General features: G+C 44.2%; 1 protein-coding gene across 2 annotated transcripts in view; it reads left to right on the forward strand.

Annotated features, from left to right (window-relative positions):
- Positions 1-14,601: 14,601 nt before the first annotated feature.
- Positions 14,602-19,696, forward strand: part of NPTXR (neuronal pentraxin receptor) — a 32,642-nt gene continuing 27,547 nt past the window's right edge. The window contains exon 1 of one of the 2 annotated variants that reach the window (XM_082241160.1): positions 14,602-15,566. In XM_082241160.1, coding sequence (XP_082097286.1) covers positions 14,937-15,566 — 630 coding nt within the window. In that variant the 5' untranslated portion in view covers positions 14,602-14,936. The remainder of the gene's footprint in view (positions 15,567-19,696) is intronic. The other variant, XM_082241159.1, reaches the window with a different exon arrangement.

Below are 19,696 nucleotides of genomic sequence, written 5' to 3' on the forward strand. Positions count from 1 at the left end.
TCTTGTGCTTAGGGGAGGTTTAGTTGCTTTGCAACATTATTTCTTGTCCACCATCCATGGAAGCTGCAGTTGTGTGAGTGAACAACATTTTGGGTAACTGAGATGGAGGAGAAAATCAGGAAAAGGCATCCCCGCCCCCCCCCCCCGCCCCCGTGCCAGATAATTAGGAGAGGCCCTTGGTCTCAGGAGGTATAAGATTCCAAGTTGGCCTTTGGTAAGGAAATGTAATAGGCCTGGAATGGATTTCACACTTAGTGCTCAGAGTCCTTCTGTTATGAACCATCATGTTGCTATTCCCCCTCCCCCCTTGCCTCTTCCCTTGAGGCTTTGCACTGTTTTGCCTGGTGCATCCTGTGCTCCAGTGTTGCTTGCTTTGCTGCTTTTTTGACTGTCCACTAGTGGTGCAAGAGCTGGGATCTTATTTTCTTATTACTGAAGTGTGTGTGTGTGTGTGTGTGTGTGTGTGTGTGTGTGTGTAAGTAAAATCCTCCACTTAACCCACCACAGTGCTTTGTGTTATGCAAAGCCAGCATGGGCCAGTAGCATGACCATAAGGCTGAGAACTAGGAATGTCTGAATGCTGTGATCTGCAAGCCACTTGGCTTCCAAAGTATGTACTGAAGGAGGCTGTTCTTATGAAAGCTGCTCCCAGCACTTATGAACAGCCCTAATTGTATTTAGTATTTTCCCCATAAAATGTTTAGCTTTCATCCAAGTCAGGTTTTGCACAGCCACGAAAGAGGAGCCTGGTGTTGGAATATTCTTCTTCCATATATGGCTTCCTTTCTCAGTTAATGCAACAGCAATACCCTGATTGCCTCGCAGTCTCTCCTGCCCTACTTGAGAGGTCTACTGGGTCTTCTTGAGATTGAAGTGTCAGGGTTACTTATGTATGGCATATGAACAACATCTGAAGCCACCTTTGTCCCATTTAGTTCTTACTGATCCAACCAACCCAATGTTGGTTGATGGGCAGTGGCACTCCAATATCTTAAACATTTCAGACAGAGATTTTTTCTCCAGCCCCTTTTAATGAGGGGCGTTAGAGATTCAACGTGGGCCCCTTATTGTTTTCAAAATATATGGTTTAACACTGAGTTAAGACCTTCTCCCAATGTCATTGTTATGCCCTTTGTGTCAGGACACTGAAATGCATCTGTGCATTTGGATGTGCCATTGCCACAGATCATAGGACCAAGGCTGTGATTGTTCAAGTGTAGAATTTAGCTTCGGCTCTGGAATTCAGCATCTTGTAAGGGATTTGAAATTCAGCTTCGTAAGAAACTGCATTCTTTACGCTTTAAAAAAAAAAAGCTAACTTATGGCTGCAAATATAAGTTTGAAAATGTGTGAGCAATGCATGGCGAAGAAGCCAGAGTGGGGCCTGAGCATGGGTTCACAGCCCAGCATAGTTCCGCCTGTGCCTCCCAATGACTAGCAGTAGCAGAGTAAATGGTGGTAATCTCCAATCAGCTGAGCTGTGTGGTGGGGGAGACCCCCACACATGCTGTTCAGCTATTCAGTTTACATATCAGCAGTGAGGAAGAGGGAGCTTTGCTGTATTTCCTGTGCTGCATGGTGAGAAAAGGAGCCCTTGCCTCACTGCGCAGCTTGGCAGTAAAATGGGCTGCCAGTGGAGAAAGGGGCTATACTCTTCCTCAATTTATGTTTCTGTGCTTCTGTGCTGCATTAAGATAGGGGAGCCCTATCTCTACTTGCAGTAGAGAATTCAAGTGGGCTATCTAGTCCATTGCTGGTATGTGGAGCCTGTCCACTTTCCCATGAGGGACCCATTACTGATGCTGTGTCAAGTAAAAGTAACATCTTGATGAAAGCCGTATGGTCTCAGAGCTGCTTCAATACATAAGATCTTGATAGGGTTAGGCCAAAGGCTCATATACCACCTATTGCTGTCTCCACTGGTAACCCTTATTGGGTGCCATATATGTAATAGGCAGCCTGAAGGCTGCACTATGCTTAATTGTTTATTCTTTGGGTTGCTGATCACTTGCCAATCTGCAGCTACAATATACAAAGATTCTGCAGGGATCAAGTTGGTCCCTCTGGTTTGCTAACATCTGGGGATTATTTCGGTCACTTAATTGGTCGTTGCCAATACTGAATAAGTGGGGATTAAAATGTATGCCTTTCTGTGGCTATATTTCTTCCTTCTGTGTAGCACAGGATGATTCTGTGTAAGGCTCTCAACATTATAGCTGTTGACAAGGAAGAAGCATTCCCAAGATGGATGCTGATGATTCCTTGTTAGTCTGAAGCTTTCACTGAAGGAAATAAAGGCATGCAAGTGATCTGGAGAAAAAACTTTCTTCTATATAATGGGCAGTAAAACGATAATTTGCAGATGAGTACGTTTTGCAGCTTAACATTTGATTGGATTCATTTAAGTCCCAATTCCAATATGCTGAAAACCCATTCCTATTTTGTATAGCACTTAAAAAAAATTGCAAGCACATGCTTTAAAAGTTCAGCACTCTCATACTGTGGCTTCTAATGTGAAGTACTTTGCTATTTTAAATGGGGGATCCTCTTCCATTGTTCTTTGCCTGATCACCATGTTTAGCATTTATTCTAGTCTCTCACAGAACCAGCCATTCCATACTGTTTTTCCCCAGACACAAGAATGACTTGTAGGAATTGTCCTATGTCATTAAATAGCATAGTGGGGAATATTTATTACTCAGAGACTGGCAAGGGTATTGCTGAGACTCTTGAGTCTTTCAGTATCAGTCCTTATGCAGTCAACACATGTATGTTACTTTTTTGGTGCCGGAATGACATGGAGGAACTTTCCAACATTGCATGTATAGTAATGTGGGAAGCAACTCCTAGTTCTTTACAGTCAAGCTTTTCAGTGGAGCAAGAAAATAATGTAGCAACTCAACTATTCTTCAGAGGCTGCTGTATGTGTCCCATGTAAGATTGCCCTGTGGTATTCATAGGCCATTATCAGTAGTAGAAAGATGTCCCCTTAACCTGGGAATAATTTATGGTTTTAATCTGGAGAATACTGTTGCTCATAGGTTGTGACATGCAAAGAATGTGGGACACCTGTGCAGATGCAAAAGCTAGGCAGCAAGTTAGGTGGTGGATATTCTCCAAGATGAATGCCACAGGGGGCAAGGGACTGGCAGAAAGTTGGGACTTCTAAGGATGCAGTTTGTTTCATGGTGGCTGCTACCACCAGCCTAAAGTAAATATATCTAACCACGGCTTTAGTAATGTTCCTGGTGCTTATTCCCCCTCCCCACATTCCTGCAATTTTATACTCAAATCAATTCATCTGCCACATTTCTCTTTGTGAGTTCTCTTGGAGAAAAGCCTCTTGTTCCAGGAGGTTCAGAATTGGTGTTTGCTCCTCTTTTACACTCACCCTTACACTTGCCAGTGCCAGGCCTCAACCTTGCCAGACATGCTGCTGATGTCAGTGTGATCCCATTGTGAACCTTGTTAATACGTAAGGGCTTTCTAAGGCGATGGTGGCACTTGCTTCGAACCTTACAAAACTGCAGTCAATTGAGAGGGTTAGTGTAAGTCTGCACATTTGGCTTTTGCAAAGTTGAGGCCTTATGCTAAGTTTTGTCAAAGGGTGAGCTAAAGTTGCTGTGTTCTTGCCTCTTGGCGTATGAAATAGGCTTTAAAAACCAATAACTAAATATATATCTGGTAACTTTTTAATTTTGGCAAAAAAATGCATTTAATGAAACAATTGTGCATGAATGAAGTGTTATCTATTATTTTTGTCTTATTCATTTTTAAATATAGTGTTTGCATTTGCTTGGTTGCTTTTAAAAATCCAGTTCTCAGCTGGCTAAACTGTCTAGAGTGGATGGATGGGAAGCATAGTGGGGTGGGTGATTGAATCACCACCCCAATTGGCATTTCCATCAGAAAAGTGGCTTGCTCCAGGTTTTGCGGGGGGTTGTGCTAATTACTCTTGTGTGCTTGTACATTTTGTTCTTTCTGCTGCTCTTGAGTATTGTATCAATGCCAGAAATGGGGAGTTAAAAAGATGAACCCCAATAAATTGTTACATTCCAAAGCTTCTTGCCTTTGTTGTATGTATGTTTGATCCCTTCTAACTTACAAAAATACGAATGACCAAATGCAAGTTTCCTCTGCCCTGGAATGGGCTGAATCACTTTGTTTCACTCCGATGGTTCATTGCAGGGCTGGGGGGGGTGCATCATCTACATCTTCATGTCTCAGTTCAGTGCCTTCGATATGCAGTTCAATGCACACAGCTCTTGTGCATCCAAGTACCTCATTCACTTCAATAGCAAATGCCTTTCTTTCTCCTAGCGTTTGAAACCAAGAACTGCATCTCATTGGACTTTGTCTGCAAGTTTTGCTCATAGATGTATTGGGGTGTGTGAGTACCAAAACTAGCCTTCTGTTCAAAGGTAAAAATTATATTTGTTGCCCCACCCACTTTTGCACATCTCTGGCATTTGACTCTCAAAAGGTTGCCCAGAAGGCAATGTAGCCTTTGTGTTGAAAGAGGTTCCCCATCCCTACTAGATACAGGATTAGAACTTTCAGTATCAGCCACTGAAAAGGACTGATTGATGGAGGCGGAAATGCCCTCTTCCCCACCCTGCTGGGAACGGAGAGGAAATTTGGTTCAATTTGCACTTTACCACCTCTCCATTTGAACCTGGCCCATCTTGGTACTTTGCCTTTCTGCATCCTGTTCCTTCAGAGAGTTGGCAACAGCAGTGCGTCCTGAGTGGCTGTTAATTACAGGCAGCCTTTTGAAAGAAATCCTTTAATCTCTCTCAAAGCTGCTAAACTAGCATCTGTCACAAATACTGCTTGGTGCCACACCTTCCTTTCTGAAAGAAGCAGGGGAGGATGGAGGAGAGAAATGGCTGTTTCCCAAAAAAGGCAGTATTAGGAAGCTGGAATGGGAAGAACACTGCATGGGTCCAAATAGAGCAGGGGTTGGCAAACTACGGCCCAGGTGCCGGATGCAGCCTGAAAGGGTCATGAATCCTGCCTGCATGGCCATTTGAAAATCCCCACCAAGTGTCCGAGGCCAAAAGGCCAGGTTGGTGTTTACTTCAACATGGCACGGGGCGGCAAGCATCTCCAAACACGGCTTGTCAGCAATGAGGGGACTTTTCAGCAGCTTGAACAGAGTTAACCTTGATAACCTGGCTACAATCCAGCAGGAGTTATGTCCAACTATATTTTCCATTTACAGCAACTGATACTTTGCACTTTAAAATTTATATGAAACACAGGATTATCCAGAACTGCTAAAAGTCTAACTGTGCCAGATTCTTTACATATATACAGTTACATGTAGGCATGGCACTGTTGTAGACAGTGAGCTGGAATGGTGTCATCTGCTAGATTTAGTCCTAGCTTTTGGCAGAATTCCTTTAAAATATTTATTCATCCTTTGGAGAATGATTGCGCCTTTGGAATAGGGTGGGCATTTAAGGAAATACATCCTGCACCAAGGGTGGGGAGTCTCTGTTCTACTGTCTAACCCTCCAGGCCTACTAAGTACTTTTCCCAGGCTGCACCCCACCCTGGCCTCCTTCAAGTGTTTTTGCTTGGTTGGAATGAGTTCTTGAACGTGGTTGGAATGAGTTCTTTCGTTCCTGAATAGAGCGTGGAGAGCAGGAGGTGAGAGAGGGAAGAAACCTCAGACATTAGTGTGCCTGGAACGTAACTGACTGTACAAAGGGTAAGTGTCACAGCTTCAACCACTTTTGCCTCTTCCCCTCCCTATTATTACCATGTGGCCCCCATAAGGTTTCCCCTTGAGGAATATGGCCCTTCAGTTAAAAAATGTTCCCCATCCGTATCCTAGACTCAACAGTTTGAAGCTTAAGGTGACAACTCTTACATACAGAGTTGAAGTTGCATGGTTATAGCCAGCTCTTTGTTGAATATTGTCAATCCCAGGGAGAGGAAGAAAGCAATAAACAGAAAAAACAACAATATACAAAAATGACAAAGTCATATAAACACACCTAATAAGCAATAATGTAACAATTTATGTTATAACATGCAAAACTACAATAACAAAAATCAATATAATTTAGCCAAATATCTAGGTAAAAACAAACGCATTCAAACAGATGAAGCAACCAAAGGTCTTAGCAACAGTCCCTTCCCCTGTTTTTCACCTATGGCAGCCCATAGGAATGCTTCGGTGTCTGGATGTCACGATCATTTCTTGAAACGGCGGTAGCGTCTGTAATGGGTCATTTGTGGAGTTCTGTCCAATCTACTAGACCTTTGCAGGAAACCATGAGCACCTGCATTTTTGCCAATTCCATGATATCTGCAACCTTGGCTTCCCGTATCTTCTGCATCAGGGAGTAGATTTTCCTTATTCGTTCCTCGGAGATGTATCCAAAATGTCTGTGAGTCTATCCATACTCTTGAGATGCGTTGTTGTTTGCGATGGAGTCTGCACTTTTCGACAGATGCACTACAAAGCCATGCCAGGAAGCCCTCAGGCAACATAGCAAGGGCCAGCTACGGTGGCTGAGGTCATGCAAGGGGTTGAGGATGCTGCCCAGAGATCCTGGGCTCCGTGGGGCTTCCTTGCCTGAGCCTCTTCCCTGGCTGTTGATACGGGCAGGGCTGAATTTAGTTGCCTGGAGCTCCCTGTTGTTGTTGCTGCTGCTGCCGCCGCCGCCGCAATACCGCAACTGCTATCAGTAATCGAAGAAATTGTATAAAAGGAAAATAAAAAGGGGGGAGGAGGAAAAATGGAGGATTTTCTGCTGAGCTCTCTGGAGCTCAAAAGACTCCGACCCTTCTGTACACAAGGTAGGGCCAGACTGGAGAGGGTGGGATGGCCCCTCCCCCAGAAGGATACCTGCCTGCAAGAGAGGAGGAGCCAGCCCCTAGCAGGACTGCCCTCCAGGAACCCTGGGAGTAGAAATTCACAGTAAACATTTCCATTTTTTCCTCTGTGCCTCTCATCCCCCACTCTTACCCTGACTGTTGCCCACAAGCATCTACAGCAATAAATTATGTGCTATATCCCCCCCTATAGGTACATAATTATTATTACTATAAGCCTTCTTCATATGCTGAAGCCACCTTAAAGCTTCTTTCTAAAAATAAGAGAAAAAAACTTTGAAACTGTCGGTAGCAAGCAGACAACTAAATTGATCTTGCAGACCTCTCTGGAAGTTGATGTCTCTGCTTTTCTTTTTTATTAAGGTTTTGTGATCCTGGTATTACATTTCTCTGAGACAGGGCATTTGTCCACGACTCTCGCCCATAATATAGGAAACAAACAGACTGACAAAGGTGAATAAGAATAAATGGAATTAATAAAGAAGGATTTTGTTGAAAGTTAAAATATAAGCCTCATGCATTCTCACTCAGTTCCACTCTGGAAACCAGACCACAGCACTGCCAACATCCATGATCACCACCTAACCTGCTTGGTTACAAAAAATTTCAATGAAGTTGTTCCAAATCTTCCCATGTTTCTCAGAATTGCACTGCTAGCGTAGGCTACCTGATCAAGAATAACTTTCATTGTCTAGGATTACTCCACAACTTCCTTTGTGCAGCCAAGCCCTGGATTTTTTAATCCTGTGAATGATATGAAAGTGCATAATAACGGATGAAGACAAGCAGCCTGATAGCCTGAAGATGAAAGAACTCTCGTTAAAGAGCATTGTTTGTATTTATTTTAATTTTGTTTGGTGGCTGAGGATCTTTTGCTGGAGGAGCTTTAAGGAGAGCCTGAGTGGCCATGTGTTAGGGGTGCTTCTTTGTCATATAGGTGCTGATTTCAAGATGAGATTCTGCTCAGCAGCTAAAGAAAAGCAGAATATGTATTTCCCTGCAGATGTCAATGGTGCATAACCATGACTAATATCCACGAATACCTGTGACCCTGCAATGGAACGCATGATTCTGTATAGTGATTTGTGACACTCTGTGCACTCAGCAGGCAATGGCATTTATCTTCTATGAGCTAGTAGTCATGCTAATACATTTTCCACAATGTAACACAAGATGTCATAAATACGAGAAAGAAGGTGAGCTAGTACAGGCCATTGAATTAAATATAGCCTGAAAATATACCCTGTGATTAAGTATACCACCATCTGTTTGAAAATGAATCACAATGCCTTTCTGTCCTGAAAGGCGTCATAGAGAGTGACTGCAAAACTCAACCAAAAACCCCATATACTGCCAGAACTGAAAACATCCTTCTCTTGTGTTTCCACATCAAAAATCATTTGAAAAGGAACTGGTGTTCTCATTACAGGGACTATAATTGTTCATGAAATGCTCTATGGATTTTTCTTAATGGCACAAAGTCCTGTCCAAGAAGCCAGTCATGATCCCTATAGCAAGCCTGCTATGGTTCATGTGAGTGGGCACAACCAAGTATGGAGTGTTTTCTTTATTCAAACATTTCTACACTGCTTCTTAGCTTGACATGGGATTGCAGTTTATATTGATTTCACTCCTAAGAAAACAAATACCCTGCAGCAATAGACAGCAGTTGATGACTGGGGAAAGATGTGTACTCTGCATGTGCTAGAGGCACTTCTATAATGCTAGCAAAATACCCATCATGAGACATGGATTTAAAAGGAGGGCTTTTGTAGTGCCCTCGTTGAGATTCCTGTTGGTGAAGGCGAGACCACCCACTATCCAGAGTGGAGGGTAGAATTTGCGGCTACCATACCAGCAGTCTCAAGTATAGCACTTTACATTTCTGAGGGAAAGGAATGACAATCATTCACTCTGCACAGGAGTAAGTAAAGGAGTGCACTTAGGGAAGCCACAGAAGTAGCAGGAAATCTGCTCTCTTCCCATGCTAGCCTCTAGCAACCTAAGCCATTAAGGAGAAAGCCTACTCTGATCTGCACTGCTGTATCCTGGGTTTTGTTGTATATACTATAGTTCTGAGCATATTTGGGAAACTGCTTTTATACCAGGTCAGGTTATTTGTCCATCTATGATTTATTTATCCATTCATTCAATAAATGTCTGTCTGTCAACAGAGCGAACCAGCAGTAAATCACACTGTTCAAAGTTGGAGTTAACTCTTTATTAGCAAAAGCACAATCTTTCAAGACTTGGCTGAGTGTCAGGCCTAATAAGCCCATCCCCGGTAGATCTTAACCCATGAATCAGTCGCTGAGACTGAAAGTCTCCACTTCCCCCAGCTCTCCTACAGTTCCCTCCTCTCCAGGGCTTTCCCCAAGCAATTGGAGACTGTGTCTGTGTGCAGCCTCTTGCTGCTTCGCCCGTTTCAGCCCCCTTCAGGTTCTGGGAGACAGGAGGGGAGCTTGTTGCAGCAGGAGAGGGAGACACCTATGACTCAAGAACTGGTTAAGAAACAGTAAGCAGAGAGTAGGAATATGGTGGTAGGGGGAATCACATATATGCTTATGGGTCTGAACTGGTGGTGACTGACCTAGAACAAAACCCTGGGCTCTGAAAAAGGTAAATTCCATGCTAGGGATCGTTAGAAAAATGAATTGAAAACAAAACTGCAAATATCATGTTATATAGGTCTATGGCAGGCATAGGCAAACTCAGCCCTCCAGATGTTTTAAGACTACAGTTCCCATCATCCCTGACCACTGGTCCTGTTATCTAGGGATATGGGAGTTGTAGTTCCTAAACATGTGGAGGGCTGAGTTTGCCTATGCCTGGTCTATGGTGTGATCGCATTTGGTATAACATGGACAATTATGGTTGCTTCATCTCAAAGAATATATTGTGGAGTTTGAAAAGATTCAGAAAGGGACAATCAAATGATCAAGGAGATGGAGCAACTCATCTATGAGGAAATATTGCAGCACTGGGGGCTTTTTGGTTTGACTAAGAGGCAACATGATGGAAGTGCATAAAATTACGAATGGCATGGAAAAGTGGAGAGATAAAAGTTGCCCCACCTTCTCAGAACACAGACAAAAGAAAGCACTTCTGGAGGCAGTGATGGCTCCCAACTTGCATGGCTTTATAAGAGGATGGGACAAATTCACGGAGGTAAAGGCTATCCATGGTTACCAGTCATGATGGCCATGCTTTACTTCCATGGTCAGAGGCTGTATGCCTGAAACCACAGAAGGAGAGAACCCTGGAAAGCCACTGCTGCCAGTCAGTGTAGACAATACTGAGCTAGATGGACCAGTGGTCTGAATCTGCATAAGACAGCTTCCTGTGTTCCGATGACTGGATTCCAGACTATGACACCTGCTGACCAGTCAATACCATTAAGAACCCTTTGTTAAAATTCCACCATCCCCCCTTCACCAAGCTGTTTGTTCCCAGACAAGTTCTTCATAATGCTTAACAGCATTCTTCCTGGAAAAATAATATCTACACAGATACACATGCAAAAATTAAAGCACACAGCAGGATTCACAGTTAATTATTTACAAAGGCATTTCTCCTCTAGTCAAGCACTTCGAGTAATTGCAGTCAGTTTCCCAACGCCAATAAATATTTTCCTCTCCAGATAACACTCATCCAGACCATTAGAGGCAGCATTTACTATTAGCAAAATAGAATATTTATCCCTTATAGGAAGTGGATTGGACAAAACATAAGAATTCATCCTTTCCAACAGTCTCTCTTTAATTACCTACACCCCAGACTGATCTGTTTGGCAGCCAAGTGCCCTTCCTCCTCCTCACCCCATTTATCTTTTGCTTTACACTAAAACTTATAAAGCATTTATTCCTAAGCATTTATTTCAACTCCTTGTCATGAGGAATGATCAAAACATGCATAGTGCAATTCTGTACTGGTCTACTCAGAAGTAAGTTCCACTGTGTTTAGTGCTGATTTCTCTCTAGCCAATGTGTTCAGGATTGCAGCCCTAATTCTAAAAGCCATCATATCTCTAAAGGCATGCTCTCCGTTAGCTTCCAGAATACAATGCAAGCACAAGCACCAAATAATTAATAAATGCCAGCAACAATAATAAAACAGACACCCACCCACACAAATGCTAAAATCCAATACATAATTGCAACCCAGACTCCCTCGGAAGAGACAGCAAAAAGAAATGGGTCTTGAGGACTTTCCTAATGGGGGATGGAGCCCGACTGAAAAAGCGTGGGGCTGTTGCAGAAAAGGGTCCTCTCATGCCAACCAACCTAATTATTCTCAGAGTGAGAAGTGTATCCAATGTAGAACTCAACATGTGAGCAGGCTGGTCTGGGTGAAGGTGGTCTTTTAAGTAACTCAAACCCAGACAGTTTCAGGCTTTAACTTTTAACGACTCATCCAGTGTAGCTGGTGCAACATAGGTATCACATGAATTGGCTTCCCTAGTATTTGGGTGGCTGCATTTTGCAGCAGCTCAAATTTCTGAACCATCTTCAAAGGCAACCCTAGGTCAAATGTGCTGTAGTAGTCTTGCCAAAATGTCATCAATGCACTGATAACCAAGGGAAGGCCAGACCTCTCCATTCAGCTGGTATGCCAACTGTAACCTAAGCACTTGTAGCCAGTGTTGGCACCTGAGCTTCCCTAGCCTGTGCCAAGTCCAGAACCCCCAAAGCGAGTCATGCTTTGATCCAATCTGTAGATCTGAGGCCTTGAACAAGTCTTTGTTTTTTTGTTTCATTTGCTTGTTTTGCCAGACCAGGAAAGCTTATCTCATGGGTCAGCAACCTTTCTCAACCATGGGCCAGTCCACTGTCCCTCAGACCATGTGGTGGGCCGGACTATATTTTTTTTTGGGGGGGGGGTGAACGAATTCCTATGCCCCACAAATAACCCAGAGTTGCATTTTAAATAAAAGCACACATTCTACTCATGTAAAAACACGCTGATTCCCAGACCATCCGTGGGCTGCATTGAGAAGGCGATTGGGACCCATCCGGCCCCCGGGCCTTAGGTTGCCTACCCCTGGCTTATCCAATCAAGCCAGCTGCCAGTAATTCACTTTCACTCCACCATCCCAATTGCTTATAATGAGCACGATACTTAACTCTGGCCGATAGACCTCCCAGTCTGCTTTTGCCTCAATAGCTGGCAGACTTCTGCAGTACTTCCAAAGAGGGGCCTGTCAGTTACAGGAGCCTAATTCTGCCTTCTTCCTTTTTGCAGAATACATGGGGTAGAGGAATCAATGAAGTGTTTTTCCCACACCTCTGCCACCAGCCTGCTGCTGATCAAAGCAACTAGCTTACTATTTAATGGTTATTTAAACCACCATTCAAAATAAATGATCCTCTCCAGTATTTACAATAATCAGCTTCCACTGTGGGCATCTACTGTGGCTTTCTTCAGTTCCTGTACAGCTGCTTTTTCCTGGCATAGTTTCTTCTAGCTTTTTAGTCTTAATCATTGCTCCCAGGCACCTGGGACAAAGCATAGACAAAGCATCTTGATTCTCTGCTATTATCTGCAATACTCAACAGTCCCTCATCAACCTCCTTAGCTCCAACTAGAGATGTGCAAATATGTCCATGTTGTTTTCTCATTTTCTTAATCTTAACTATGGTCCTCTGCATTTTCACATCAGTTTGCTTAAAAAAAAAAAATCAGCAATCTAGTGCAGATTTCTACTGTGTTCACAACACTCCCCTGATCTATCAAGCTTGTAACTCTATTAATAAAAGAAATGAAATTCATCTGGCGTGACTTGTTTTTGAGAACCCATGCTGGGTCTTAGTAGTCACAAAAATCCACAGCCCCATAGGCAGGCAAAAGTTGTTGGAGGTTTCATTGGGTCTTGGCCACTACATACAGAAGTCCCACAGAGGAATAGAGAGAGGGGTGGGTGAGAGAGGGAGGAAGAAAGCAAAATAGTGCTAGGAACTGTTATTGGTGAAAGTTCATAATAATGGTGAAAGCTGAGTTGCAGATACTAAAAAACCAGGAAGGGAGCAAAAGCAAAGAATGTAATGAGCGATTTTTAACTGCCAGAAGACTAGGTAGATGTAAACTCATGTCATGCTAAAGAAACAATTTCTAAATATGTAACAAACAGTTGTGTCTTGGATCAGTCAAGACAAAATACTATTCTTGTTTTAATGCTATAACGTGCAAAGGGTCTATTGTAAGCATCCTGAAGCTCCTGGGGAACTCTGATTAGGGCAGGCAACAGATACGATAATGCAAAACTGCTTTTAAAAATCCAGAAATTCAAAACTGCTGAAAATCCAGACAAAAATGCTATGTTGCTGGCAATTTTGAAGGTGTGAGCCGGTCATGACAAAGCATTATTATTGCACAAAAAGTATTAACAGAAATGTGATATTTTGAAATAGTAGAGTTCATACAGAAAGCACACAACTAGAAACCTTGCCAGAGTTATAATGATGCTAACATGTTTTGTCATACTGCATTTTACAATTAATTATTTAGACATGCAGCAAATGGTGGTGGTCCTGTATCCTGTTTTCATTTATTCTTTTCTTGTCCCCTGTTTTTGTATTCCTGAAGCATATTAGAAGGCCATGTAGTCATATAAGATTTTCTGCTTTCATAAATAATAATAATTTTACAATTATAAAAAAATACAGTGCATTCATATTCAATCACAAAGTTCTAGCAAATGAATCAACTATTTAGAAGAGCACTGAAAGGTAAGATCTGTTTAGGAAGTAAGATTTCAAATAAAACATATTCCGCAAATTAGAAGAAATTTCAGAACACATCTAAAAGGATGCCACTGTAATTAAATTGAAGCACTGAGATTTTTAAAAATGGCAACCTTGTCCAAAATGGAGAATTTTAAAACATGTTAATCCTGATAAACCAAACATAAATTTACAACAAGTTAAGCAAAACAGGCGAGGAAGTATATAACAAAGGATCATAGAAATTTATTAAAGTACGTCAGAAACCAGATACCAGCCAGAGAGGTAGAAGGACTATTAGATGGCAAAGGTGTGGAAAAGAAGCACCACAGACAAAAGGGAAAGTGTGAGAGAACTCCTTGACTCATTCTTAATTGCATGAGATGGAGAAAGATCCACACTTGAAGCATTTCCCCCGATACTGCATCTGAAGAGCTATTTCACACAGAGGTGACAGACATGCAATTGACAAAAAGGAATGTGCCACAGGGGTTGCTCGAGCTGATATTCACTCAAGAATCGTTAAGGAGCTCCGATGTGATTTTGTTGGTCCTTTAGCAAAAATAGAAATAAATCAATCTGGGATTGGCCTCTTTACCGGAGCACTGAAAGCCCCCTCAGTCTCTATAGCCCCTCCAACCTAACCTGTGCCTCGCTTAACCCGAAAGTATGGCTAGTGCTAAAAGGGTCACATACGGACCAAGCCTTTCTCGCTGGAGAAGGGCTAGGGGCAAAGAGCAACTAGGAAACGTGACTTTCTCATGTTTCCTCCTCGCCCTTTCACTGCCAGCTCTCGATCGTCATTACGCTGCTCTCTTCACATCTCAATCCGACGGGAAACAATCCCGGGCACCGCGGTTTCATTCCCCTTTCCCCAAAGAAGAAGTGCTCCCAGGACGATTGCTATTTCCCTCCATTCCCCGCCCCAGTGTAAAAAACATGCCTGCTGGATCGTGTGCGTGCGTGTGTGTGACAAAGAGAGCGAGAGAGCTGGTGATTCTTCGAGGCAGCACCAACAGCGCCCTTCCTCCGCTCCTCCCGGCGCCGAAAGGGTTACGAGGCAGCCGCCGGAGGGGCCCGGAGAGGAAGAGTCGATGACGTCCCCGCTCGCGCTCTCCAATCAAGATATAATCAACAGCCTTGGTTCAGGTGGCAGAAGGAAGCCGGGGCTTCTCCAGTAGCCCGTCCTCTCTCTCTCTCTCTCCAGCTCCGCGGCTCCTCTCTCCCCCACCTCGTGCCGCTTTCCCCTCCCGCCCCTTTTCTCTCTCCCACCCCCGGCTCCCCCGCTCGGGGTGCTGCTTTCTCTTGGCTGGGGTCGCCCTCGAAGCTGCCACCCTGAAGTTTCTGGTGGTGCTCCTGGCCGCAGGGATGCTGGCTTTCCTTGGTGCAATCATTTGCATCATCGCGAGCGTCTACCCTGCGGCCGGCGGCAAAGGAGCTCTCCAAGGTGCTGACAATGGCTCCAACGCCGCGGCCGCGGCCCTGCTGCCCGCCTCGGGCTCGGCCGACAAGACGCTGGGCGCTCTCCATGGTGCTGGAGAGAGCCCCTACGGGGGCTTCTCGGCGGGGCCCCACGACGCGCTGCTGGACCTGCTGGCCAGCGCCCGGCCGCAGCAGCACCAGCAGCTCTTCAGCCGCTTCCTGTGCACCCCGCTGACCGTCGAGTGCCCGTCGGAGGGGAGCCCGCAGGGGGACAGCCCCGGGGCGGCCGCCGCCAGCGAAGAGCTGCTCTTCCTCCAGAGCACGGCCGAGCAGCTGCGGCTGACGGCGCAGCAGCAGAAAGACCAGATCCTCATTGACCAGGAGACCATCCGGGAGCTGACCACCAAGCTGAGCCGCTGCGAGAACGGCCTTGAACTTAGTTTCCAGGATAGCCCCTCCGTCTGGGGCGTCCCCAGGCAAGACACCATGGGCGACCTGCCCTGGGACTCGCCGGCCATGATTCAGGAGCTCGAGGAGGCTGTCAGGTCGCTGAAAGACAGGATCGACAAGATAGAGGTAAAAAGTGAAAATGCACCGCTCTTCGTAAGCCAGTTCCTTATAGGTTCTCCCTCTCCTTTACTACCCCATCCTTTTGCTTCCCCTCTGCCTTATGCACACGTTACTTTTACCTCCTTTGCTGTAATCAGGAGTTATAATATCAGGCACTTAAAAGTCTACTCATAAGCAGTGGTTAGGGGAGACTCGCAAGAGGGAAACCAAGATCTGCTAGGAAGTAACTGCAGCTCCACTTCCAGCATAGCAAGAGGACAGATGGCAAATTCATCTTGCTATAATAAATTAACTTCAGGGTAAATACTGCAGAGAAGATGATGGGCACACATACCCTCAGTCCCAGGCAGGTTTCTCTCCATTATTACTACTGCATCTCCTTGTTCATGGTTTCTCTCTCTCTCTCTCTCTCTCTCTCTCTCTGTGTGTGTGTGTGTGTGTCGCACACACATTGCCAATATTTTTAATTACCTCCCCCCGGAAGACCATCACCTAAATTGTATATGGGAGCAATCTTTCTCCCTTAAGGATAGGCTATTAGTTTGTGAACAGTCATGTTCCCCTCTACTGCTGCCCATAAGGTTGTTGTTTTTAAATTGCATTTTAATAATTCATGTCATTTAATCGTAGCTGTGGTATATTCTGGTAAATCACTTGGCCTTAACTGGGTAAGATGTGTGTCTAGGTTTGGGACTTGGGGTGGAGGGTGGAGGATGATTGTGTGTGTGTGTGTGTGTGTGTGTGTGTGTGTGTGTAATGAGGGGATGATGAATACAGTGGTACCTCGGGTTACAGACGCTTCGGGTTACAGACTCCACTAACCCAGAAATAGTACCTCGGGTTAAGAACTTTGCTTCAGGATGAGAACAGAAATTGTGCAGCGGCGGCACGGCAGCGGCAGGAGGCCCCATTAGCTAAAGTGGTCTTCAGGTTAAGAATGGACCTCCAGAACGAATTAAGTACTTAACTCAAGGCACCACTGTACTTGGCTGTTGCACTGAGCACATACATGTGAGTTGCATTCTAGTACTCTCTGTAAGCAATCTCTTTGATGGCTCACAAACATTACCTGTTAAAGAAATAGGATATGTACAGAAATGTGCATACAAGCAGGTGAACAAACATATATTGAGATAAAACAAAAACCAAAAAGCCAAATAGACACATGCTTGGGTCAGATTATCATCGCACACCCCACAGCCATTCTGTCCCTATCATCAGAGCACATTTTCTTTCTAGTCACATTTTAATTAATTCTCGGGAGACAGAGTTTTCTTCTCTTCTGTTGAAATACTATATACAGTATTACGAAAAACCTGGGGGCATGTTACATATTAGAGCACCTGATAGTAGAAGTTTATGAAATTTGATACTGCATTAGGGGATCCAAATCCTATTCAGTTTTTCTTTGAACTAATTATTGCTTTAATTCCCCACGAGCATACTCCTGTCTCTGTGTTATTAATTGCTTAAAACATTAATTTTATTATTTTCATGCCGCATTGCTTGATATCCGTATACCCACCAGTTACTCAGATTAATAAAGGCAACAACATAAATTCTTGGAAATGGATTCATTTATTATTTTCTTCTGTTCCTGTTAAGAACTCTATTAAAGTCAAAGACATAGTTCTACTCCATTGTCAACTCCTGCACTGCACATGGTATTACTAGTAGGCCAGTGTAAAATGCTTGGTGGCTCTGCCACTAGGTCATTTTGTCTTTGGTTTTTAAAAATCACAATATCTCGAAAGTTGTTTGATGAAGCTAGATATTATTTCACACCCCTGTACATTCAAGATATTGACCCTAGGGCCTTCCCCCCACCTCTCCCCCCACACCACCAGGATTCTCTTATTACTCATCTTGGAATCCTTGCCCCAGATTTCTGCCTCCTGCCTGATTACAGATGGATGAGAGCAAACCTCACACAAAGAGCTACTGCTGATGTTTCCCTACAGAGATGTTTTCTGCTTTACGGCTGCATGAGAAAGGGAGAGGGAGGAAAGAGCTTTGAACTCCCATGCTCTGTGGATGTGCTTTGACTAGCTGATGTTGAGATCAGGGTTCCTAATCAGAGAGGTGCAATTTGCACGTTATATTATTTGCCACTGAGTGCACACTCCCAAAGGAGCCAATCCCACCTTTCTGATGAGTGAATTCATGTCAAGGATATTGGCAAACACATGCTTTTATTGTTTTCACAGTTTACATTTGTGGGGCTGCATGTGTACCAACAGAAAACTGTATGTGTGCGCTTCTACAGTAGGTTCACTGCTGTATTTTTATGTACATCTGCAACCAGCCTTGCAGTTTTCTCCTTTGGCCAGACTTTAATGCTGTGCCCAGACTGAATCTCTGGTTCAGAGCCTCCTGTGGTCCTGGATCCTGGCAGAAGTTAGCAAGACACTGTTTGTATCCCTGCTTTCTGTTATACATCAGGGAGGTTGTTGTTGTTGTTTTAAAAAAGCAAAGGTTGGATGGTTAGTACAGCAATTATACACTGGTTGAACTTCCAGGCTGAATTCCTTTTAGAATTTGTGAGATCTGGTACAGTACATAGGTAAAGGTAAAGGGACCCCTGACCATTAGGTCCAGTCATGGGGTTTGCGGCGCTCATCTTGCTTTATTGGCCGAGGGAGCCGGCGAACAGCTTCCGGGTCATGTGGCCAGCATGACTAAGCTGCTTCTGGCGAACCAGAGCAGCACACGGAAACGCCGTTTACCTTCCCACTGGAGCGGTACCTATTTATCTACTTGCACTTTAACATGCTTTCGAACTGCTAGGTTGGCAGGAGCAGGGACCGAGCAATGGGAGCTCACCGCGTCACAGGGATTCGAACCGCCAACGTTCTGATCAGCAAGTCCTAGGCTCTGTGGTTTAATCCACAGCATCACCCGCGTCCGGTACAGTACATAGTCATTGGGTAAAGCCATAGCCTGCCCAGACATTCATAATAATCTTCAAAAGCCCTCTTCTCAGTGCCCCACTCTAACCACCACCATTTGAGGTAAGGCAGTTAACTGGAGAGAGAACCTTCTTGGTCCTTACACCCAGTTTATGGAACACTCTCTCCTCTAAGAAGCTCATCAGATGCTGACCTTCATGCCTTTCCAGAGACAGTTGTTCTCTAGATGATTTGAACCATGGCTCACGTAAGTCCCAGTCAGGGTGCATTAAGCAATGCACTTCTCTCTTGGATTCCACCTGGCCAGCTTGTGAGCTGGGCTATATGGATGGGTATATTCATAGTTCAAGATAAAGCCATGCTTGTTTGCTATTAATGACCATGCCTATAGCATGTAAAACTGTTGAACTCAAGCATACAAATTTCTGCCATTCACTTTTACAACAGTCCTTTCGGAGCCCCAGTCTTTCAGATCCAAGTGTGATAGGCTGTCTTGTAGAGCTGCGTTTTTGACAGTGAAACAGTTAAAATATGTCCATGGCAATCACTGAGAGGCAGCACTGATGGTTCATTCCTTTCAGACAGCACTCTCATGCAAGATCCCTTAATGGTGGAAAGCCCTGGTGGTTCATGTGATTGATTTGTCTGCAGAGTGTCTAGAAGAAATCTGACAGGCACACATTGTGCAGAATGCCCATGCCCATGCCAATCATGCTGGAGGTGCTGAGGAATCTATTTCTCTCCTCCTGGTATAGGGTGATTCTATGCATGTTTATTTAGAAGAAAGTCCCACTGGTTTCAATAGAGCTTACTCCTAGGTAACTTATCATGATCATTTATTAAATTTCTTTGCAGGATTGCAGTCTAAACGGGAGCCTGATAGGTGGATGGTTCTGCCTCAGGGCATGATCCTTTGACACCTTCCAGTTCTAAGATTCCAGGATCTTTGCAAGCTGGCAAGACAGGTTATTGCCATTCCCAACTAATATTTCAGGGGGAAAGCAATGAACAACGCCTGACCCAGTCAACCACAGGCAGAGCATCTTGTGCAGGCATTGTGCTATTTTAGAAATTTTGCTCTGAGTTTCCTCATGAGATACCGAGAAGGGTTCTTTTACTGAAGAATTCAGAAAAAACAAAATTCAAGTAAGTGAAACACTAGTTTGATTTAATTTTAAACAGCCTCTTAATAACAGACCCATAGAGCCAAATTTAAACACATTTAAG

Source organism: Podarcis vaucheri (assembly GCF_965113315.1).
Source record: "Podarcis vaucheri genome assembly, chromosome: 10".
Lineage (NCBI taxonomy): Eukaryota > Metazoa > Chordata > Lepidosauria > Squamata > Lacertidae > Podarcis > Podarcis vaucheri.